Source organism: Amborella trichopoda, chromosome 6 (genome assembly GCF_054954075.1).
Source record: "Amborella trichopoda isolate Santa Cruz 75 chromosome 6, AtrichopodaSantaCruz75HAP2 v2.0, whole genome shotgun sequence".
In the NCBI taxonomy this organism is placed as follows: domain Eukaryota; kingdom Viridiplantae; phylum Streptophyta; class Magnoliopsida; order Amborellales; family Amborellaceae; genus Amborella; species Amborella trichopoda.
In genome coordinates this window covers 52,275,835-52,299,059 of record NC_142341.1, presented here as the reverse complement: position 1 = coordinate 52,299,059, position 23,225 = coordinate 52,275,835, and the positions used below count along the sequence as shown (strand labels likewise).

General features: G+C 36.5%; 1 protein-coding gene across 6 annotated transcripts; it reads right to left on the bottom strand.

The window, feature by feature from the left end:
• Nucleotides 1–1,573: 1,573 nt before the first annotated feature.
• Nucleotides 1,574–19,634, bottom strand: MTR4 (RNA helicase, ATP-dependent, SK12/DOB1 protein). 6 transcript variants are annotated; one of them, XR_016057401.1, is made up of 15 exons: nt 19,312–19,634; nt 17,635–17,835; nt 17,300–17,518; nt 16,517–16,858; nt 15,554–15,658; nt 13,879–13,989; nt 11,459–11,709; nt 10,006–10,184; nt 9,567–9,690; nt 9,004–9,286; nt 6,227–6,381; nt 5,988–6,137; nt 5,380–5,612; nt 2,361–2,625; nt 1,574–2,043 (listed from the first exon to the last, which is right to left on the bottom strand). XR_016057401.1 is itself a non-coding variant. In XM_020676351.2 (15 exons), the coding sequence occupies exons 1-14, from the start codon at nt 19,579–19,581 to the stop codon at nt 1,765–1,767; spliced, it is 2,988 nt and encodes a 995-aa protein (XP_020532010.1). In that variant the 5' UTR covers nt 19,582–19,634; the 3' UTR covers nt 1,574–1,668; nt 1,759–1,764. The 6 variants fall into 6 exon arrangements, 5 of the variants coding, with proteins under 5 accessions (XP_020532010.1, XP_006858736.1, XP_088725422.1 ...); XM_020676351.2 differs by lacking the exon at nt 10,006–10,184 and having other exon boundaries at nt 1,574–1,668; nt 1,759–2,043; XM_006858674.4 differs by lacking the exon at nt 10,006–10,184.
• Nucleotides 19,635–23,225: the final 3,591 nt, after the last annotated feature.

The following is a 23,225-nucleotide window of genomic DNA, read 5'->3' as shown; positions in this document are numbered from 1 at the left end:
ACCTATAGTTTACTAGCGAACCCAATCTAGATTAATGAAAGTTCTATAGAAATGACCCAAAAAAAAACCACCAAAGTGATAAGACAGTAAATAACAACAGACTGTTACAAAACAGTAATGCCACGGCAAAATTATAAAATGAGAAAAATATATAAAAAAAAAATAGCACAGCAGCAAAGGAAAGCTACCAAAGACTAACCAGAGAGAATAAATTAAAAAATAATGGTTTCAATTTGAACGGACTATAAAGTACATCAAACTCCATGATAGCTTACAGCTATAAACTAAGGATCTTACCTGACATATCAATAGCACGACATACAAATGGCATGCATTCCGGCGTCTTTTTATACTGCCAGCTTGTTATGGCCTTTGGCCTTGTATACCGATTTTATGAGCGATCTAGAGACAAAGTCCAATCTCGTAGGAAGCAACCTCGATGCCACATCATATTGGTGAATCTATCAAGGGTTCCCATCCATATATAGCATTTGAACTATATGTCTTACACATAATTAAGATAAGGAAAATTGTTTGATGCAGGCTAGATTGCATTTCTACAATATGCAGTCCATAGGTTTAAAGTATCCATCTTAAAGATAGATGCAAATAGGTGGTCCATCCAAAAACAAGTGTAACTAACAGTCAAAATGTTTTTTTAATATAATTATTATTTTTAGTTTTAATTTCATTTTTTTCATATTCATGATCTCCATGTTAAAGATTATATATTCTCTAAAAATTAAAATCAAATTATATTTAAAAAATACATTTATTGCGAAGCCTGTATTTCTACAATATACAAGCTGGTCGCAAAGAAACCGTGTCCTTAAAAAAATAGCTCAACCTTCTCCTATACAAGTCGATCCATTGTAATGGATTTTTCTAAAATGGGTACTCGTAAATTATTTGAACATGTCTAGTGTTCCAACGAACCATGTGAACGACTTGTTTTACCATTAAGAATCTCAACATCTTGGGGTAACAAAATGCCTAAATTGGTTTACTATTATTGATGGTTACTTTATGGTCTACCCTCCAGTTCCATTTTGATGCCTTCCATTGTAAGGCCTTTGTCACAGGACCCACTAAATTCTCGTTTGTTCTTACAAATTCTAAACTTACCACTACATCTTTCATCAACATTTGAATGGAACTATATCCATGCGCAATACATCCAGATTTGCCGATATATAAATCAATATATGCTTGAGCAATTGTTGCGCAGCTATCACAATTAATTTTGATTAGTTTGGGCCAATATAGAATCATTGCCCTTCTTCACAAGCAGAATGTAGTGCAATGAACTACAACCCTATAGTGGATCGAGATATACACATTTGTTTCTCTAAGCCCAATGATACCACTCCACCACTTGTAATATAAGAATCCAAAACAGTTTACAACGCTTATATTTTATCAATTTAACGAACTTACGAACATACTGTGTTTAGTACCTGCCACCTATATTTTCTCCCCCAAAACCTTTCCTTAGCTAGAGAGAGTGTGTTCTACAGCTGAACTACCAATGTGAGAGTGAGTCCTACAGTCAAACTAACAATAAGAGAGAGAGTTTCCAAATCTCGGGCATTTCCTCAACGCATACAATGTAAAACTCGACGTTCAGCTGCTTCAAAACAGATCCGTCTTTGCCACCCACCCTCTCTTCTGGTGGAAAAGCTCAATGATTCAGCCAGAAATAGAATAAGAATAGCAAAATTGAATGGATGTAATTTTACAAATATCAAGACCACCCACCACAAATTACAAATACAAGGATGCGGCGAAAACAATATCGCGCTTGATCTTGGAGACTGCATCCTCAAACTTGGCCTCGAGTTCGGTTTCGCCGATGGATTTGGTGGCTTCAATCAATTGTTGCAAAACCTCTTCAAGCCTTCTGATTGCCCTTATAAGGCTCCCCTCAAACACCTGCGTTATCTCCATTATCTCGTAGAATTTTGAGCCTTTTGCCCATGCGTAGACCACCTCCATTATATCGGGCCGGAATGAATTAACAAAATCTTCCACATCGATCTGAATCTGTAAATGGAAAACAGAATTTAATGAAGATGCAAATAGACTTAAGAATGTACATCCATTGAATTCTGAGAATAAATTGCATCCTAGATGTAACTCCAATAAACCATTTATTTTTTACGAAAGTTCGTCTGATTATATCCATTTGTGCTTTCACTCTCTCAATCATTAAGCCATATTCTGGTTTTTCTTTAGAAACACTCTCTCTCTCTCTCTCTCTCTCTCTCTCTCTCACACACACACACACACACACAAAAGGAACTAGAAGAAAAAAAACTATGCATTCCTATGCACACACAGATAATTGTTCCGATTAGTACCTTGCATTCCAGCTGGACTTTGGCAACTCTCCTGGCTGTGTCTTGGAGCTGAGAGTAGAGCATTTCAAGCTCTTCCCTGGGCTTCGGCATGTCCTTGAGCTTTTCGGTCCAAACAAAGCACGAGAGAAGGGCCACCAACTGCTCCACGCTCACATCCTTGAGCACCCCACTGAACATTAGTTCAGTCAATGTCAACTCTTCGGCACTGCTGATCTCACATGCCACCTTCCCCTTCAGCTCAACCACATCATCACTCGTCGCATAACTACATTTTAGACAAACCCAATTTTGAATGCTTATCAACAAAATGTATCGGAAAAAGAATATATAACCCAACATGCTTATATTGTAGGGCATGCCACTTTGAGAAGTAGGGATTAGTTGGACCAAAACCAGCTAGGCGATCAAAATCATCATCATCAGAGCCTTGTCGCAACTATTTGGAGATTAAAATAAAAATAAAAATAAAAATAAAAATTTTAATTCACACAAATAAAAGGGAAAAATAAGTCTGCTATTTCAATGATCAATGCAGGCTATTCATTCAGTGGATGGTGCAACTAGGCTTTTTGACCTCAAAATCATTTTCTTTTATTGCTTTTTTTTTTGGATTAAAGATGTGCAACATTTCATCCTAAACAAATCCCCTCTAGCTAGTTATTTTATGGCTAGGCTTATACCGCAGCAATAAACCCGTTGGCTTATATTAATTGAGACATTTATATGCCTAGCATTTCTCAGTCTAAAAATTTAGTCACTTAAATGCATAAACACAACACAGTATAATAGAAACATCAGTTTGTTGTATCTATGCATCATGTGAGAGAGATGATAAACATCATAGTTCACCACACAGTCAAAATATAGTAAATTTCAAAGGTCCCCAAAGAAACAATACCATTTTGAGAGAATTCTCTCTCTCTCTCTCTCTCTCTCTCTCTCTCTCTCTCTCTCTCTTTTATTTTTTTATTTTTACTTTTTTTTTTGGGTGTAAAAGGATGCAAGGGCATGTGTGCAAGCTAAGCATTGAACCTCAGTACCTATACACCCTAACCAGTAAAGCCAAGAGGCGTACCCCAAATGAGCCTTAAAACTTTTCAAGGGATAATAAACAATACCATTGAGTTCATCCGTGATTCAGAACATTTTGTTATAAAAGATTGTTGCAAGTCCTAATAAACATTATTCTATGTAGAAATTACTTGTCAAAAAGAGTTCCCATTGTACAAGTCATCACTGAATGAGAATAAAAAATCTCCAGACACCACCAAGAATCCCAGGTACTTTGACCTCAACATTAAAACACCATCAAATGACAAACCATTTTGTTTGGTAAATTTTTCAAGACGACAAATGAGAGCACCAAGCCCCAATCTCAACGCAAAACTCATTAGTAAACATAAAAGAATACATGTGTTGTTATAATATAAAATAAATAACAATAATAATAATGCAGGTATGTATATATATATATATATATATATATATATATATATAGGGGAAAGTATATAATGAGACCATTTATTTTTGGTACAAGGTGGTCACAATTAATCTTGACCATTGGATGTGAAATTGGGTGGCCGCATTTATTTCATTCACCAAGCTCAAAGCTCAAAAGAAATTTTCTCAAACTTTGTGACACAACCAAGTTATCAGATTTCACATCGGATGGTTGTAAGCAATTGTGACCTCCCTGTACCAAAGGTAAATGGTCTCATTGTATACAATCCCTACATATATATGTATATATATATATATATATATATATATATATATATATATATATATATATAAGATACTACAAAACGGCCACAAGCGAAAATGAACAGTGATTTCACCTGCCCTCATCACCGTCCAAACTTCATCGTATGGTCACGATTGTCCGATAGTGTTTCATTTTTCATTTTTTTTTTTCAAATCGAAATGACTTGAAATTTGGAGCGTATATTCATAAAAAATAATCGAATTTAAAAAAAATATCAAAAAAATATTTTACATGAAAAAATTGACCAAAATACCCGCAAAAAGTTTTGGAGGTATTTTGGTCAATTACTTTTTCATGAATTATTTTTTTTATATTTTTATTAGGTGCATCTCACTAAGATGTGCACACATTCCAAATTTTAAGTCATTTTGGTTTGTAGAAAAAAAAAATGAAAAATGATACACTACCAGACAATTGTGACCGTGCGATAAACTTTGGACATTGATGAGGGTAGGCGAAATCAATGTTCATTTCCACATATAGGTATTGGGAAGACTTTTCCTATATATATATATATATATATATACAATTTTTAGGTATTTTAACAACCTTTTCCTTGGGGAGAATGGGTAACTATGTTTTTCCCGTTGAGAGTATCTTTAATGCTTTGATATCACTAGAGATATTCTCAACTATGAAATATCATATATATGAAACATAAAAAAAAAATTCTAGACCATGCAACTACAACATACAGATTTCTTTCCAAATATTAGTAATACAAAATGGGTGAGGTTTGTATAAAGCACCACACTTATACTGTAGAAGTCGCACCTCTAAATTTTTCCTGGAGATGTAGTTCTGGTGTCGGAAACATTATGATGGCTTGAAAATCCATTTTCATCCCTAGTTATGAAATTCGAAAATCTCAATATGGTGCAGATCGAATAGATCTATAAACACAAGAAAATTTTGAAAATAGGCTGTCCAAGTAATTTGCTACAAAATGCACTACTTTTAAGACTTGAAATTCTTTTTTTCTTTATATCTATACAGCTTGAGGTCAAGATGGTCAAATTGGACGGTTTCCCAAGATCAGAACACTCTCTTCTATAGGATTTTCAAGGTGCACCTTACTTCAATACTATAAGGTTGACCCCTTATATAAACCTTTTCCAGATAAAATATATCTTTATAATACTGCACTATCTTGATTTGTCCAAGCATGAAAGGTTTCATTATGCTTGTTTTACCCTTGATAGTGTTCTTCCTTGGTTAACAGAATCATCAGTAAAAGGAAAAAGAAGAGTTTACCCAAGTCTTCGAAGAACCCGTTTCCGCGCTTTGAGTTCATCCTTGAAAGCTAATGCTGTGGAGGACCGCAATGCTTTTCGAGTCAACTTAATTTTGGCTGTCAGTTCTTGTTTCTCATGTAAAACTGCAAGCTTTTGTCGGAGAAGAGGAGACGTAGTAAGTTCATGCTTCTCTATTAACCCCTCCAGGGTCTCAACTCGCCTAACTGCCTTATCATATGAACTACTGTGAACCTGAAAACATGAAAAGAAGGAATATTTCCTAAAGCAGTACTGAAGAATGGAAGTCAAACCATATTCAAATGGATTGTGTAAAACAATAGTCCATTGGGTCATCATGATCCAAGGAAACAATGGATGACGATGGGGAGTGAGACTACAAGACCCATCACTGCAGTCATGCCTGGTTCTGGTGCGTCCCACTCTCTATGCATAACCATCCATCATTTCATTGGACAGTGGTGAACCCATTGGGTGGTTTTTCTTTTTCATTTTGGAGTTGGATGGATTATAGCATACTTTCCCAAGAGAGAATCCCTTAAAAAAGAAAAACTACATCAATGCACAAGCAAAACAAAACAATTGAAACATGAATAGAGAGAAACTCACATTCATGTCCTCTTTTGGGTCCAAAAGAGGCACTCCATCAGGAAACCTAGCAAGGATTTCTGATATCTTCTTTAGGGTATGTTCCCGTGCTTCCAAAGGCAAAAGATCCTTGGGCATATTTGCTATACATGCACAGCTAAAGCTATCCAGCTGGAAGGTAGAAAATAATATTACAAATCATCAATAAAGCTTAGTAACAACACCAAGTCACCAACGAAATGACAAGAGGGTTAGATTACCTGAGTAATGGGTATAGACACGACAAGAGGTTCCCCTGGCTCTTTTAAAGGAACAATTTTAACAGTTTTCTTGCCAGATCCTTCCTTGTTGGCAACACACCTTGTAAGAACGTCAATTGTATATTGATCATCCTCAGGTTTTAAATTCGTATGACCTGAAAAAAGGAGAAACACATTTTCTTAATCATTAAAAAAGAGATGAGCTCCTGCAACTTAAAACTAAATAAAGAAGTTATCTAAATCTCTCAGCACCTATATAAACCCACAAAACGTTTCCCTTAAATTTTTTTTTTTTTATGTTGTTCACTGTTGTATTAATAAAAAAGGTATTACAGTAGTCCGTCGAGATAGCCCACAGGTTGGGCTTCTCGGCAAAAAATGGGCTTACCCAAAAGGGCCCTGTACAAACTTTTCCCTTAATTCATCATGAGACTGAGGAGCTAATGCCCTCGTTTGAACTTGTTGGCACATGTGTGCATCCCAAGGAATGGGACAGATTGACGTATTTGGAGATCTAATCATATGGTGTTTGAACTTGTTGGCACATGTGTGCATCCCAAGGAATGGGACAGATTGACGTATTTGGAGATCTAATCATATGGTGTTGAGCACAGTTTAAATCATTCTTTAGAATACTCTTCAATGTAGATGAGGCTTCCTCTCAAGTATGTATATGTGGAATAGCCCCACACCCTCCTGAGTATGTTGCTTTGGCTGGCTGGTTGTACTTGACATGGTATTGACAGGGGACCGTTCAGCCCTTGGAGGAATCCAATTCCCAAAGACCCAAACATGTGTATTGTGTGCTGGGAGGGCTGAGGAGAATGTTAACCATTTGTTCATCCACTGTTCTGTTTTTTGTACAGTCTGTACATAGTACCATTTGTTCATCCACTGCTCTTCATGTGTAATATACGGAACTCATATTGAGACTCTTTAAAATGAATTTGTTCTTCCTTGATCATAGGAGGATGTGTTGTCAATGTGATTTTCTAGCCCTTCCTTACAAAAGGTCCTATGGATGCTTCGCATTACAACTATTTTTTTGAATCTGTTAACTTTGCATTAAAGTAAAAGAGGTATTGGCATTACAACTATACTATGGATCACTTGGCTTGAACAAAATAAGAGACCTGATAGAAAACATTCAAATTCCAAAAGAGTTGCTCATAGATTCAGATTAATGGTTATTGGTTGGCGCTTGCCAGGATAGACTTCAGGGCAGAAAATCTAGTTAGAGAGTGGAAGGTCATTGTTGACAGCTGAGTGACTCACAGTGACTTACACATAAGTTGGACTGGCCCACCAGGTGGATCCCAAAGCTAAACTTCAGTGGCAGTTCATTTGGGAACTTGGGACCTTCTACTGCTGGGGGAGCTTTCAAAGACAATTTGGTGTACTCACACTGTCTATACCTGTTCTTTGGATATTGCTGATCCTAAATGGGGGGAGGTAAATGGCCTTCTCACAGTTCGTAAGATCTTGAAAACCTTTTCAATGCCATTAATTGTAGAGGGAGATTCTATGAATGTGACCTGATGAGCCAGCAAGCCCTGTCCCATGAAGACTTGCTAACAAGGAGATCCATGATACGTGTGAGGGAAAAATGGCTACCTTTCATCAAGTGCCAAGGGTGGCAAGTGACTTAGCAATTCACTTGCTTCTCCTACTGTGCAAGTCTCGGTTTGTACGCTCATCTGAGCAACTTAATCTAAATGGTTCCTATTTAAAGATATTATCATTCATGAAATCAATATGGATGTACTTGGACCCTTGCCATAACACATTTGTTTGCTAAATGCAACAAGCCAAGCGCCATATAATTCTTCACTTGCATAATGCCCTTTTCCCTCTTAAATTCCCATAGAAGTGGAATCCTATACAATCATTGTTCCAGTTTCCACTTATTTTCAAAGAATTCATACTTACTAATATATGGATAAATTGGTTCTCTTTTTATTACCACCTCTCTAGAACTTAATTCAAATTTTTTGTCACCAATGCATAGAATTTCTATGTAATCTTCACGGATAGTAATGCTTATAGAATGAAAAAGATGAAAACAATATATGAAAAAACACATACAAGGCATAAAATCCCATAAAGTAAGGGACATCCACTTTTATGTGCTTTTCTTCTTATCCTTATTCATTTATATTTTACAGATAAAGATCTTAATTCTTTAACTTCATTTCAACATTGTCGCATGCATATCCATATGACTACACTAAGTAAAACTGGATTCATACTCTTCTAGAATTAATGCTAAAAATATTTTTCACCAAAATAGAAAGACGAATAGGTCATTCCTACATTTTCATGCAACTCATATGACATTATCCACTGGTGCAAATAATTCGCCAGAACCATCTCAAAATTTCCAAAGAGAAAATAACCCGCACCCCCCTCCCCATAATTTTCGTCCCAGCTAAGCCCTCAGGTCCACCAAAGACCCGTGGACCTTAGTAACCCGGATAATGACCCCCCATACCTTTTTCTCCCTCTTAATTACACGCCTTTTTCTAAGACAAAATATCACAATCGTCCCCCCCTCTCACTTCCTTCACCCAAAGCTCTTGTGAACATGAGGGCCTAACTGGGATGAAGATTTTGGGAGGGGAGTTGCGAGTCATTTTCCCAATTCTAAACCACTAGTATCAGTTCAATGTGATAAATTTAGAAGGATGCACTAGATAAGAGCTTCATATTGACAAGGTTGTCTCCTATCCATCAATACAAAGCTATCAAGGAGGTAAATATATCAAGAATATTCTTACCATCTGCCGAATGTATCACCCTCTCAAAATTTACAATCACACCCCATGTAACTTGGTCCTCAACAGAAAAATATGAGACTCTTGTATCACTCCTTGCGCATTGGATACGCACAAGCCTTCCAGGCTGCATGAAGGGCAGAGAATACTTGGGAGAAAGGGTAATATCCCTAATGTCTTTCTTTAAACTCTTGTACTGCTGGATAAGGGAATAATAGCCCTTCAACTTCTCTTCCTCCTCAATCACAATTGAGTCTCTCTCCTCTTCAAGAACCTTCACTTGTTTCTGCAAAAGAACAGGGCAACCCCCAGATGTCAAACTTTCACTGTTCAAAGCTCCTGCTGACAATCAGTGCTAACATATCCGTTTTCCATAATAACAAGTCAGTGAATAGAAATATACATCACATTGCAGCAAGTAAGTACATAAAATGGAGAGATATACACTGAGGAAAAGAAGACAGAAGAGACGAATGGGGTGAACAAAAGAAAGCAGCGAAAACAAAGGAGACTAGAGAAGAAAAAGAAAAATATGGTGAGGGGATGGAAGACAAGTGGTAACTTACCTCAAGATCAGGAAGAGCACGGTCAGACTGGAACTGATAGAAAGAGTTCCTCAGCAAATTTTCAGGATTACCATCTTCACAACGCATTTGATTCAACAGCATATTGTAACTTAGATGGAAGGCGCTGAATACAAAGACAGGTATTTTTTGTTTTTAATGCAAGGATATTAGTAATGCAACAGTTAGCTACAATAACCTAGGAGTAACAATATAAATATATAAGACCATGTGTTTCTAGGACAAATTGCAATTTGGGCCTATGTGAAAAATTTTCATCTGAAAATTGACCTTAGGGGGTCTTTATTGTCACATTTGAATTGATTCCCAATTCTCCAAAATTCACATACCACTCCAAGGTTTTTTCTTCTTTTTTTTTTCTCTTTTTTGGAGAATGTTCACTTAGGCAAACCACTCCAAGTTGTTCAGCAAATAGTTCTACCTGGCACTCAACTCTCTCCCTCTCTCTCTCTCCACCACAACCCATCAAGCCAATCACCACCACTACCATCACTAATGCCACCCTGGCCCCGTGGCACCACCACTACAACACCCTCCACCACCGCCACTGCCACAAGCCCACAACCACCACTCTACCTCCACCACCACCGCCACCGCCTCCTACACACACAAAAAAAAAAAACACACATGCACATGCCTGAGAAGTTTTGAAATTACATATCCTAAAAAAATAAATAGATGCAAAATGTAAATAACTAAAAACTCTCTTATAAATTAGTAAATATAAGATGAATATTGAGTGATTTGGGTCAAGTGGAAGGCTTTAAAAATGCAAGGAGAAGGCCCAAAAGGATATGGATGGAAGTAGTGAGAAGAGATATAATGACTTGTGGTCTGCCATTCTGCTCAATATTTATCGTCATCATTATCACTCAAAAGTTGGGTAACACTCAGATGATGATGATGAACATTGACCTCTAAATCACTCAAAATGTTCTCTCTTAAGAGTAGGTTCAAAAAGGATTTGTTGGGGCTTTAAGTACCCTCCCATCATTTTCCACCTTAGGAGGAAAAAGACTACTTTTCCCACAGCCCGAGGACAATTCCCGCCCTTGGGCCATGGTAACCAAGATGGGAGCCTTGCACCAGCCTAGAAGCCTAGGCACCTGCCTCTAATGCTATGCACCCAACTACGTCCAAGCTGCCTAGGAGGGCCACCTCGGCCTAGGCAAGTCATTTAGGGACCCGCCTCACCTTGAAGTACCATCTTGGCGGCAAGGAAGGCTGCCGTTTTCTACACCAACCACCACCACCTTGACAACACCACTATCACCACCATCAGACCATACTACTACCACCACCACCACCACCACCACCACCATCGCACAATACAATAACAAAAATCAAAGTTCAAATTGGAATAATCCAACACCCCAAGAGAGCAAATTACAGTTGGCAAAATTTCCATTTGATTTATTAGAAATTGTATAGGAAAAAAACACCATTTGAGAAAATACTGAAATCAAACAGTGCCTTAATGGTGAATCACCATAGTATCAAATTTCAAAAGTGAAAGCAATTAAATGGGAGTTAACATGCAACACAAGACCCAGGACTAACAAAGTGTCGAGAATTCCAAAACTTGGTACATGCTGAATATTCTCATGAAACCCCAAAGATAAAAAGCATATGTAGCTACATTTGTAAAACACCATCTGAAATTCTAACCCCATAGGTTCCATAAGAAGCATAAGAAATCATAATTTTTTTTGTTTAAGTATCACTCTCAAAAAATCAGGAATTAGAAGCTTAGCTGCTCATCAAGAAAGAAAAGAATCACCAACCTAACCACTCAAGCACCAGTTCCAATGCCCATATTCCATTCATGCCAATTAAATAAAATTACAAAGGAAACAAATTCAATATTTCAATACCTGTTCAAGCAATCAGCACTTCCTTTTACCATCGTCTTAGCTGTAGATGGTTCCAATTTCTCATCCACCATGAGAATACAAATACCACGTTCATCAAGACCACGACGACCAGCACGCCCACTCATCTGTATATATTCTCCACTAGAAAGCCATCTAAACTTGTCCCCATCAAATTTGCGCACATTAGTGAAAACAACGGTCTTCGCAGGCATGTTCAAACCTATACTGAAGGTTTCTGTGGCAAACAAGCACTATAAGAAAAAGTTTCAATTCTCAGAACCCAGATAGTCAAATGCCGATTCATAAAGTAAAATTTCTGCAAAAAAAAAAGGCAAAATCCATATTTAATGAAGTACAAAAACAATAGTAGGTCATGCATGCCCAATGATACAAGTCAAACAATATAAAGCGTAAACATCAAACCCACAGTTTAAGGCCTATAAATACTTCAAGAAGTCCTAAAATTGCACAGACACGTGTATGAGAAATGCAGGTTTTTCCAAAGTCAAGAAAATTGTATCCAAGAAAGACAACTTTGATGATGCTTAGAAATGCACATTGCAAATAGAGTCAACTCCGTTTGACCAGCATGAATCAAGTGTACATTGAACTGAATAATGTCTGAATCAGAATTTCCAAAAGATCATTCAATCAATCACCACTATTGTTCAGAAATTTCCCAGCCTGGCCTCGTAGGTGACCACAGGCCCTAGGTGCGTTGGTGAGTGGGCTCCAGGTGCATATCTAGGTGGCCAAGGCAGATGCCTAGCGCCTTAGCCATTTCGGGCGCCTTCTCCCGTCATGGAATTTTGAAGAAGATTTCTAGTCGAGTTTTACCAGTTATGCAAAACTAAATTACTATTGTTAAAGTTGCCAAATTTATATGAGATTTCTCAGCTGGTTCAATGAGAAAAAACAAAAACATCTGAGTGAATTCCCAATATTTCATCCAAGGATTCTACATGCGTATCTTTTCAAAATTAGTTTAGAAATCAAGAATTTTGGCGGTAGAAATACTTTCTTTATTTTCAGAAATAGAATATTATACCCCTATTCTTGAGGGTAAGGGTGTACGAGAATTGCTTGTTTGAGGGAATGCTTGTTTGAGGGGATAAGAGTAGTTTTTAAAACAGTAACGAATCAAAGCCTGGCAGGGGTAGCAGGCATCCTTTTCTTATTCATTTAATCTCCCCAGTCGATGCTATAGAGAAAGACAAGGAAATAACAATTTAGAGAGAAATATACATAGCAAGTAATAAAGAGCATGGCAACACAGAGCGAAGAGAGAGAAAACTGTGAGAAAGACATAAAGACCAAAAGGCGAGGAGCGAGAGGGAGTTTAGAGAAAAAGAGAGGGACAGAGAGAGAAAACCATGTTGAGAGAGAAGTGGAGAGAAGCCAACTGAGTAAAGGGAGGTATAGATAGAAGGGCAAAGAAAAGAATGCAAGGGAGAAGAATATATACATTCGAGTGCTATCTTAGCTTTTCCATGTTGCCAGGGAATCTCCCCTCTCTTCCATTGCTTGACCACATAAACTAAATGCATTTAATAATTATTTTCATTTTTTGCCTGCCTCCCTCCACCCCCCAACAAACAAACAAACAAAAAAACAACAAAAAAAATCTCCCTTTCTCTATCCAATCCTTTCTCTAACTCACCTGTGGCAATTGCAGGTCTTTGGTTTTTGGCTTTATGCAGCCTAAAATGCCCTGGGGACACGGATTGACTTTTTTTCGCATTTTTCATTTTGTATGCACGAATTATTGACTCACATTTTATAGGGATATGGACTGCCTTTTATTTAATGTTGTTGGATGTAATACATTATCTCAACTTAGCAGCAAAAGAAATGCCTAGGAGGCGCCAGCCCAGGGGGCGAGGCGCTGCCAAGCAGCATCTGCATTTTTCAACATTGACGACTGATCACCCCACCCCCAACATGTGGTAACCAGAATACAAGTAATGAACAACAAAAACTAAGTTCTAATACTAATCACATACAATCAACTCCAAGTAGCAATGAGACTAACCATGCAACCTTTGATGCAAGATCCAACACGAACAAGGCAACGCATCCTTAAATGATAAGAACCAACCACTTTAATTCTATTTAATATTGCTTTATGGTTTCAACACCATTTTCTTTTCCATGCGTTTCTCTGTGCATGTGCATGTAAAGTGTGATCAATTAACATGATAAATTAATGAGAAAATCAAACTTCAAAGGTATCTTGTGCATGGAGTAAGATAAATGGTAACAGTGAAAACAGTAGCACAATTAAAACAGTGAAAACAGTAGCACAATTAAGACGTACTACATACAATTGTAGTCCCCAAAGCAGTAGTACAATTAAATCTACACATGAAAACAGCATAAAGCTGGCTAAATCATTTGAAACATGCAATAGTATTGCCTACCTTGATAAGGCCTTCTTGAAAGAGTATCTCAATCACCTCTTTTAAAATTGGTAGCAACCCAGAATGGTGAACACCTATACCACGTTTAAGCAGGGGTAGTATGTTCGATACCTGGTGATTAGCAAGGGTAAAAATCAAAACTGTAAGTCAAGCTGATTGTTTTCCTGTACTAATGCCAAAATTGAGTGGCAAAAGAAGTGAAAACAAAAGTGACTTCATCCAAACTCCTATACCAACGAACAAGTAAAATTTAAATGCAGTTAATCAACATAGCTCATATAAAGAGAGTTAATGTCCCATTTCCTAGATCAGTTTGCTGGCCAAAATCAACTTTATGGTCTGAAAAAAGAAATGAAGTTTCCAAGACTCAAAATCAAGGAAATTCTCTACTAATTGTATATTGCCAAAAACTCAGATAAAAGTGAAAGAAGACTCCATCAAATCAAAATATCAGAAAACAGTCAACCAAAAACAAACCATTCTGGTCAAAATTTACTTAGCAGGCCAACTTTCCAGATCCAAAACGATGCAATATTTACCTTGCTAGGTGGGATCAAGGTTCCCAATTTGCATTGACCAAATTGGATAGTCTAACGCAATTCTGGGAACTGTACGTAGAACTGACTTCCCAAATATAAGAAATCCTTAACAAGCATAAATATAGGGCATTTTTGCCCAATCCATTTTTGTAATTTTCTTTTTGTCTAGTACAGAAAATCACTAGCAAAGATGTTTTACTCTTTCTCTTTCACAGGATAGCTGCCAGAGGTCTATGAACTACAGCAGGGCCTTTCCCAATTGGTGGACAGTACTATAATTGGGGCTATCGAGATCTCTCATTTCTTGTTGTTAGTAGTAATTTAGTAACGCGGATTTCTTTCCTACTTGACTCTATTCATTTTTCATGGCATCCACTTATACGCTTCGCAATATTCCATTCTTTTCTATAATTCCCATTAGGACAACTGGCTTTCTTATTGGACACTAAGGAATTTCAAAATTATAAACCTTCTTATTAATAAGTTAAAAAAATTGTAAAATTATTACCTAAAAGAGTTATCAAAATAAAATAAAAAAGTTGCACAAGAAATAGATTGAACCTTACCATTAAGAAGTCAAATGAAGTGCACTAGATTGAATGTTGAGATGCTTCTTAAAGGGGAAAAAAAAAACCATATTTCTCATACATAAAAATTACAACTTCATTTGAACAAACAAGCAGATTTAATGCAAAAATACAAGAAAAAAATGTTCAATCCAGATAAATTATATCAACCTTTTACAGCCATTATTAAGGACATAACAAAACTGTTTCATATTCTGCCATTAATTTGGAAAAAATAAATTTATTGTTTTGATAAGCAAAAATAGAAATAGAAATACACACATACACACACAGACACATATTTGCATGTGTGTGTGTGTGTGTATAAAAGAAGAAATATATATCGAGAAACAAAAGCAAATAAAAAGAAGAAATATATATCGAGAAACAAAAGCAAATAAAAAGAAGAAATATATATCAAGAAACAAAAGCAAATAAAAAGAAGAAACATATATCAAGAAACAAAAGCAAATTAACTATATATATATATATATATATATATATATATATATATATATATATATATATATATATACACGAGAAACAAAAGCAAATAAAAAGAAGAAAAACCTGAGGAAGTTTCTTATCATCATCTGAAAGAAGATCCATAGCACTCCAAAAAATATTCTCTGTCAGCTGTTTCTCATTTTCATCACACAAGTCCATCTTAGCCATCTGCCAAACAGAGAAAGAGAGTCAGAGGTGTACAGATATGACATCATCAATTGCTCCTGCTAAATTGATCCACTACTGTTATTATTAAACATGCCATTACACATTTAACCCAGCATGCCCCGGTACAAATTTGTGCCCATATAATAAACCCATTAATTAATAGACATTGAACTAACAACCATTCTGCAGTTATTTATATCGTCACAACAGGGAAATGAAGGTGGTGTGATGAAATAGCAGATGATATGGCATCATAGCTCACAAATCAATTTGTCCATTCATCAAAACTACTATAGAAAATATAAAACAGAGAAAAAGAATGGACATGATTACTGACATATCTTGTGTTTTCATTAAAATAATAAGGTAATCTTATTTTTTTGCTTCTTATTGTTTCCATAATGTCAATATTTCCCAATGTTATCAAATTCACATCACTTCGACCGAAGAAGCCAAAGGCTTCGGATTTTAAGCATAAACCGAAGCGAAGAGAAGCGTGGTGCTGCTGCTTCAATCAGATTCAGGCTGCTTCGGGTCTGCTTCGGCCGAAGCTTCGGGCTGCTTCAATCAGAAAAGAAATACCCATACAAAACTATTTCTTTAATTATTAATTTTTTTCATTATTTTTATTTAGTTTATATAAAAATATCTAGTTTATTTATATTAAATTAAAAAAAAAAAAAGTCCAAAGTCTTCCCCTAAATCGGCCGAAGCACCAAATTGCTTGGTTTTTCTCACCAAACCGAAGAAGGCTCCGAAGCGAATCTGACAAAATTGATATTTCCTATTATATATTGATCATAGAAACTCATAAATTACATAATAATGATCCACAGAATTAACTAACAAAGAGTTTACCTGCATTGCAAGAAGCTCACATTCCCTTTTGCTAAAGCTGAAGAGGATCACTGGATCATACTGTCGTTGCATTATCATTTTCACCATCTTGAAAATGTCGCTTTCTTCACCAGCCTTACGTGTTAAAAATCCCTTTTGCCACTTACCATTCTCCTTTTTCCTTTCCCCACCTTCTCTGGCTGGAACAAGTGCATTTAAAGCTTTTTGAAAGCTGTCCTCTCGAAATTTTCCGTTCTCATCTACTACCAAGTATAGACCAGTCCCCCCTGAAGGAAAGATATAATGCTGGAGAGGGGTAGGCCGATAATCTGTATAAACTATATGACATGGTTGCTGGTGTACCTGCAATTTGTAGGGTGATGTCACTAAAGAAAGTAATAGCAATAAGATCCCAAAGCAGTATGTTGTGGGCCAAAGTGCATGGGCAGACAACTTTATAATATGAAAGAAGAGCAAGTATAATGCAAGTATGTAACCCAGAAGGGCATGACATACTAATAGTCCAGCTGGGTCATCACCATAAAAAAAAAAATGGATGGTAATGTAGAGAGAATGAACCCACAAGAACAGGACACAACCCCACCCCACCCCAACCCCCCCACACAAAAAAAAAAGGCACCCTCCCTCCCTCCCTCCCACCCTGAATAGCAACAATCACTATGGACTATGCTTCTCCATAACCAATGAATTAAAGCATACATCCATTAAAAGAAAAAGAAAGATAGGGAAATAAATAGAAAAAAAAGGAAGCAGTGATAATTGGCTCGAATAGACAGGGAGAACCTTTGCAACCCAATCCGCAAATTCCTTGGCATTAGGCACTGTTGCTGAAAGGAACACAAAACGAGAGTTCTTTGGAGCCATGACTATGCTTTCTTCCCAAACCACCCCTCTTTCTCTATCACGCATGTAATGCACCTCATCAAAAATAATCCAGGATACCTCCCGAATAATCTCGGATCCCTTGTACTGCATACTACGCCAAATTTCGGTAGTCATGACCTACACAGTAATGGTTTGTTAGCAACTTCGCAAAGGTCATGCGATTCTCAAAAAGAAAACAAGAGCACGGAATAGAACCCCAAAAAAACTAAAGATCATCAAAAGACCGAACCCACCAAGCAAGAGGCATTTGGTTCAATTGTTACATCCCCAGTCATCAGACCAACATCAGAGAATTCTTCTTTGAATTCTCTAAATTTCTGGTTACTAAGTGCCTTAATTGGAGATGTGTAGATGACGCGCTGTTTGTCTTGCAAAGCCATGGCAATGGCATATAAAGCAACAACAGTCTTCCCAGCAGAAGTATGTGCAGATACCTGAAAAAAAAAAAGAACAAAACCAGTTTTATCAATCATCTCTTCATCGGAAATATATCATGTGTCTGTCTATATACAAGTGCTCAAAATAAACTCATTAAATATCATAACAAGATTTTGTGATGGTTAACCAAATATGTTAAGAGAGAACTAGAATTTTTTTCTTTTTATTACTGCAATTAGTCAATTTTTTGTAACAGATAGAAATAATTCAAATATATAATTTTGAGATATCATTAAAATGGGCTTGCTTGTGAGACGTGAGGATGAAGTAATGAATTTCATACAAGAAACAAAGCAATGCCGAAATTGATTAACACTACTCTGAAGAAAGTTATATGATTAGAAATGAGCACAATGAAGTGTACCTTCTAGTGAAACAATCATTATCCATACAATTTACCTTAAAAGACCAAAAACCTAAAGCTAAACCCAGTACCAATTACTAGAATGGTAAAAACATATTCACAAGGTTAAGTGAGCTCTCACAGCTGCCGCCTAAAACCTTGGCCAAAATCAAATTTCACGTTTTGTTAGGTGACTCCGCCATAAATTTAAGTTCACACACTTTCTTACATATTTCCAAACCTTCCACAAAAAATATCACAATGTTCCATAACCCTAAGTGTTAAAGATAGTATTTAGAGTTAACTACTTAATCATTTACTGGCTCAACCTTCAAGTTCTAGAGAAAAAAAAAAAACGGTCATTCGGTAATTAAGAACTCGTGCAAATAAAGTATAAAACTCATAATTTCTGAGACAGAGAAACACAAAAGGGTTGCCTTTTTCTTCTTTTTTTAATAACTTCGGACATGTTGATCGCTGCATACCAATGAAGCTGCAGGGAAAGTTTTATTGGACCGCTGTGAGACCAGCTTTACTTTATGGGGCGGAAAGTTGAGCTGTCAAGAAACAAGGATACGAGGATGTTGAGATAGATGAGTGGCAAAACAAAAAGAGATAGAATTCGAAATGAAAACATTCAGGCACCAATAAGCCATACTTAGGGCTGGTCATAGCAAGAACCCAGTACAACACGTGCTAGGAAGTGTGAGTTAGTTCGAGTAGAAGACTCAAAAGGAAAAAAGGGTAGGCCAAAATGAGATGATTGGAGGTACTAAGAAAATACATACGGACTTATGGTGTCACCGAGGGTGTGGCATTAATAGGGTAGAATGGTAGATCAGGATTCGTCTAATCAGACCCCAATTAGTTGCGAAAAAGATGATGAACATGAACTCTGTACATAGTGAGAATGGAACTCTAGACGTTACTCTGAACCCAAAACAAAATGGTAACTTTAAATCCAAGAAATACAACTTCACTGCCTCAAAACATTAGAAACACAAATTGGCCACTTCAAAGCACTACAAGCACGATCCAATAGTTCAAAACCGTAGAAAACATAGTCACATAGAAGAAAGAGCGGGAAATTAGCAATAATTTGACAGGATTGGGAATCTTGAGAACGTACCATGACTGATTCACCATTGTCAAGGCACTTGATAGACTCGAGCTGGAACGGGTCAAGCTCAAAGGGAAATTCCTTTGCCGGTTTCAAAGGCAAGGGCTTTTCCGGGCCTCTGCGACGAACAAAACCTTCAGGGTACGAGACATCATGATGACAAGTTACGGGTTTGTTTGAGAGGAGCGGTGGAGAGTTACCATCTTTCTGGTGTTTTAGAGAAGGGTTGAGGTCTTCTTCAGAGGAGCCATCTAGGGTTTTTCTTTTGAGAGAACCCATGGCAAAAGTTGCGGAGAGGCCAGGGACTTGCAGGGCACCACCAGTCCCAAACCGCAATTACAAGTGGCGGTTTTGAAGAAGAGAGTGTGAGTTACATGGCGAAAGCCCTATAACCTCAGTAAGGGTATTTTAGTAATTTAGCCCGTATAAGCAGGGGTGCTAATGGGCCTTTTGGATTCCGGGTCACGTCACGAACTAGGTTGTGGCTTCACCCATACTCAAGACTGGTGGGCGGTCTATGTAATTGGACTCAGACCGGACTTATCCGACTTTTGGGTCTGGGTTTAGATGAAAACAAAAATAAAAACTATTATTATTTATCAGTATAAATTTAGCATTGCATATACACGTATATAGTAAGGAAAATTACTAATATCTAAAATGAGCTTTTTAGACTTTTCTTTACTCTTCTTTTTTAAAAAATCAATTTTTTTTACTAAAACCCTTAACCCGAAAAAAGATGAGTTAAGGGCAATTTTACCCCGTTTTGACGTTTATCGGGTATCCTTCCCATTAACCCATTTACTCTGTTTTTTTTACGAAACCTGGTTTTTACACATTTCTTTATTTTCCTCACGCTTTCTTCACCTCTTCTTTCCATCGGATTTTTCTCTCCATTAGCTTCCTCATGGTTTTCCCTTTCCACGAATTTCTTTCTCTCTCCGTTGGTTTCCTCGCACTAATTGAATCGCTCTATAAGCAAAATAAATAACATATATAAGAAATTCCAACCCAATATAGAATTATTCTAGAGAGTAGAGATAAGAGAGAGCGTCCGTGTGTTTGAGAGAGAGATATAGGGAGATTTTGCATAATATTGAAGTATTCTAGAGAGAGAGAGATTTCACACAATAGAGGTACTTTAGAGAGAATGAAAGATAGAGATTTCACACAATAGAGGTATTCTAGAGAGATAGATTTCACGCAGCACAAATATTTTCTAGACAGAAAAAGAAGGTTGTTTGGTAAAAAAAAACCAGTATTTATAGCAAACAAAGAATGAAGGAACAAACTAAGAACTTGGAGCATTTTTGGGGGATCCGGTATTTTTTTAAAGCACTCCGGAGATCATAGTCGGGCACTTATGAAATGCGTTTCGGCAAAACTAAAGCTCACTCCGGCATTTTTTGAAAGCACTCTGGAGATTAGTTCACTGTAAAACATCAGTTCGGCCCCTATAAAAAGTACTCTAGCAAAATTAAAAATTACTCCAGCGTTTCTTGAATCCGCTCTGGAGATTGATTCACTGTTAATAGGCCGTTCGGAATCTAAAAAACGCGCATTGGCAAAACTAAGAAGAACTTTGGCATTTTCTGAATCACTCCAGAGAATGTTCACTGTTAAATAAGCACTCCGGCATTTATAAAATGCACTCCGGCAATATTAGAAAGCACTCCAACATTTGCTGAAAGCACTCCGGAGATTAGTTCACTATGAAAAAGCACTCCGGCATCTATAAAAAGCACTCCGGCAATACTAAAAGGCACTCCGACTTTTCTTGAATTCACTCCGGAGATTGATTCACTGTCAATAGCCAGTCCAGAATCTAAAAAACACGTACCGGCAAAACTAAGAAGCACTCCGGCGATATGTTTCCTAGATACACAGGCACTTCAGTCCGACGTTTTAGATATTCGATCCGGCATATTGTTTTCTCATAACCACTCCGACAAATAATAACCGCAGTTCGATGTTAATGGAAATTGGGATCCGTCTGCAGGATTTAATCGCACGTTCAAGGTACGAAAAGGGGTATTTTTGGCCAAAAAAATAAACCTTTTTTAGTTGTGGGGGTTTTAGTAAGGAAAGTTGGTTTTTTTAAAAAAAGAGTAAAGAAATATTAAAGTGGGGATAGAAGGTCTAAAAAGCTCATTCGGGGTTTTTTTTAGTAATTTTCCCTATATTGTATATAAATATTAAGATTTAAAGAAACGAATTGGTATCATGAATAGCAAATTGGTCTTGTTCGGTGGATTGGAGGTCCAAAGGTGGATTGACGGTCCAAATCGACGATCAAACCAAAACAATTTAGAGAACAAAAAAAATAAAAATAAAAAATAAAAGGACGGGCCAGTTTTGTGACAATTGGTTCCTGATATTTTGATAGAACTAGACGGGCACCATGGTTCCTTATCTAAACCAGCTGGTTCCAGTCCGATTCTCTATTTTTTAAACATTGATAAAATATCAACTCGAGTTGACCTATACCTAAACCCAAAAACCACACAATAAATCAAATGGACCTGAACATCCAAGCTATTTGGACCTAGAACTGACCCGCTAGGTCAAGAACTGAACTCATTTTAAATCGATCTCTCAGGCTAATAGGTCGACCCTACTCAGTTGCCACACCTACAGGTAAGAGGCCCCAACAAAATGACAAAAAAATATGTGCTTGTCCCGAAAATGCTCTTGCTTGTTGAAAGTCATCGACCATGAACGATGGCGATTTAGGTATTTCTTATTACACTTTTGGATTAATAATTATACTTGATATTATTTGGAAACTTCTGACCATCTTAATAATTTTTTAAGAGCCTTTGAATGATGTCTTCTCTACTAATTGAATCATTTTCTAGTGAAAGATTGTGGGTTTAAAATTTGAGTGGTCGGCAATCTTGGGCATTGTGATTGTGAATATGAAAAAATAAACAGATTTTAAAGTTTAGAAAATAAAGTGTTATGAACTTTGATTTGGAGCATTTTTGGACCTTATATTTAATAATTTTAAAATAATATTTTGAGGTTAAATTTCTATTTTCTTTTGGTTCATGATAAGTGATGCAAGAACATTAGAACATCTTATAAAATTATTTATCTTAACAATGATTATTTAGAAGGATTATTTACAAAGAGGCTCTTTATCTTTTGTACATGAAGGTCACAATCATTCTCACTAAGTAGATGTTAAATTTGATGGCTTTAGGTGAGTCATGAAGTCTGAAAATTTTTTTTTTGAAGTTTATGTCTATTCAATAACACTCTTGCAACCACCCATTTTTAAAATTACGGGATAAAAATGATTATGACCTCCATGTACTAAAGATAAATGATCTCTTTATAGACAATCTGTTAGTTATATGGTAGTGTTAGATAAGGTTTTGAATTCAAATATTATGATTAACAAATTTAAAAAAAAAAAAAATTCAAAAAAATATATATAGCTTTCTACTATAGTTGGTAATGAATTTACATAAGAACTAATGTCTAACAATTGGTATAAGTTTTTTTTTAGGTAATTTAATGGGGGAAAACAGGCTCCAACTCATTTTTTATCAAATAATTCAAGAGTTAGTTTTTAAAAATGTTAATAAAGTTGTGTCAGTAAAAATAGAAACCACAACCTGAAGACTAAGATGTGAGAGGCCACAATCCTAACCCCTTTCCCAATCGGTACAAGTTTCATAAGTAATTCAGTACAAAGTTCGAGTAGGTGCCAATTCACATTTTTTGTAGGAAAAGGTTTTCATGAGTCGGTAGCCTCACTTATTTAAATGACTCATCTCTCCAAAGTCTATCTCTAATAGATTTTGGATTCAAATTTTCAGGGAATGAAAATCTGATGCGCAAGAATCTTAAAATTTGATATGATTTTAACATCGATAATTTTAATATTTTGCGTAATAACCAATAAACATCTATAA

Coding starts and splice junctions, on each gene's coding strand:
- MTR4 (XM_006858674.4), bottom strand. CDS start 19,581: ATGGGTTCTCTCAAAAGAAAAACCCTAGATGGCTCCTCTGAAGAAGAC. Junction 11,710..13,878: donor TTCAAGAAGGCCTTATCAAG/GTAGGCAATACT, acceptor TTTTTCTTATAG/TGCTTGTTTGCCACAGAAAC. Junction 5,613..5,987: donor ACCCAAAAGAGGACATGAAT/GTGAGTTTCTCT, acceptor TCATGTTTTCAG/GTTCACAGTAGTTCATATGA.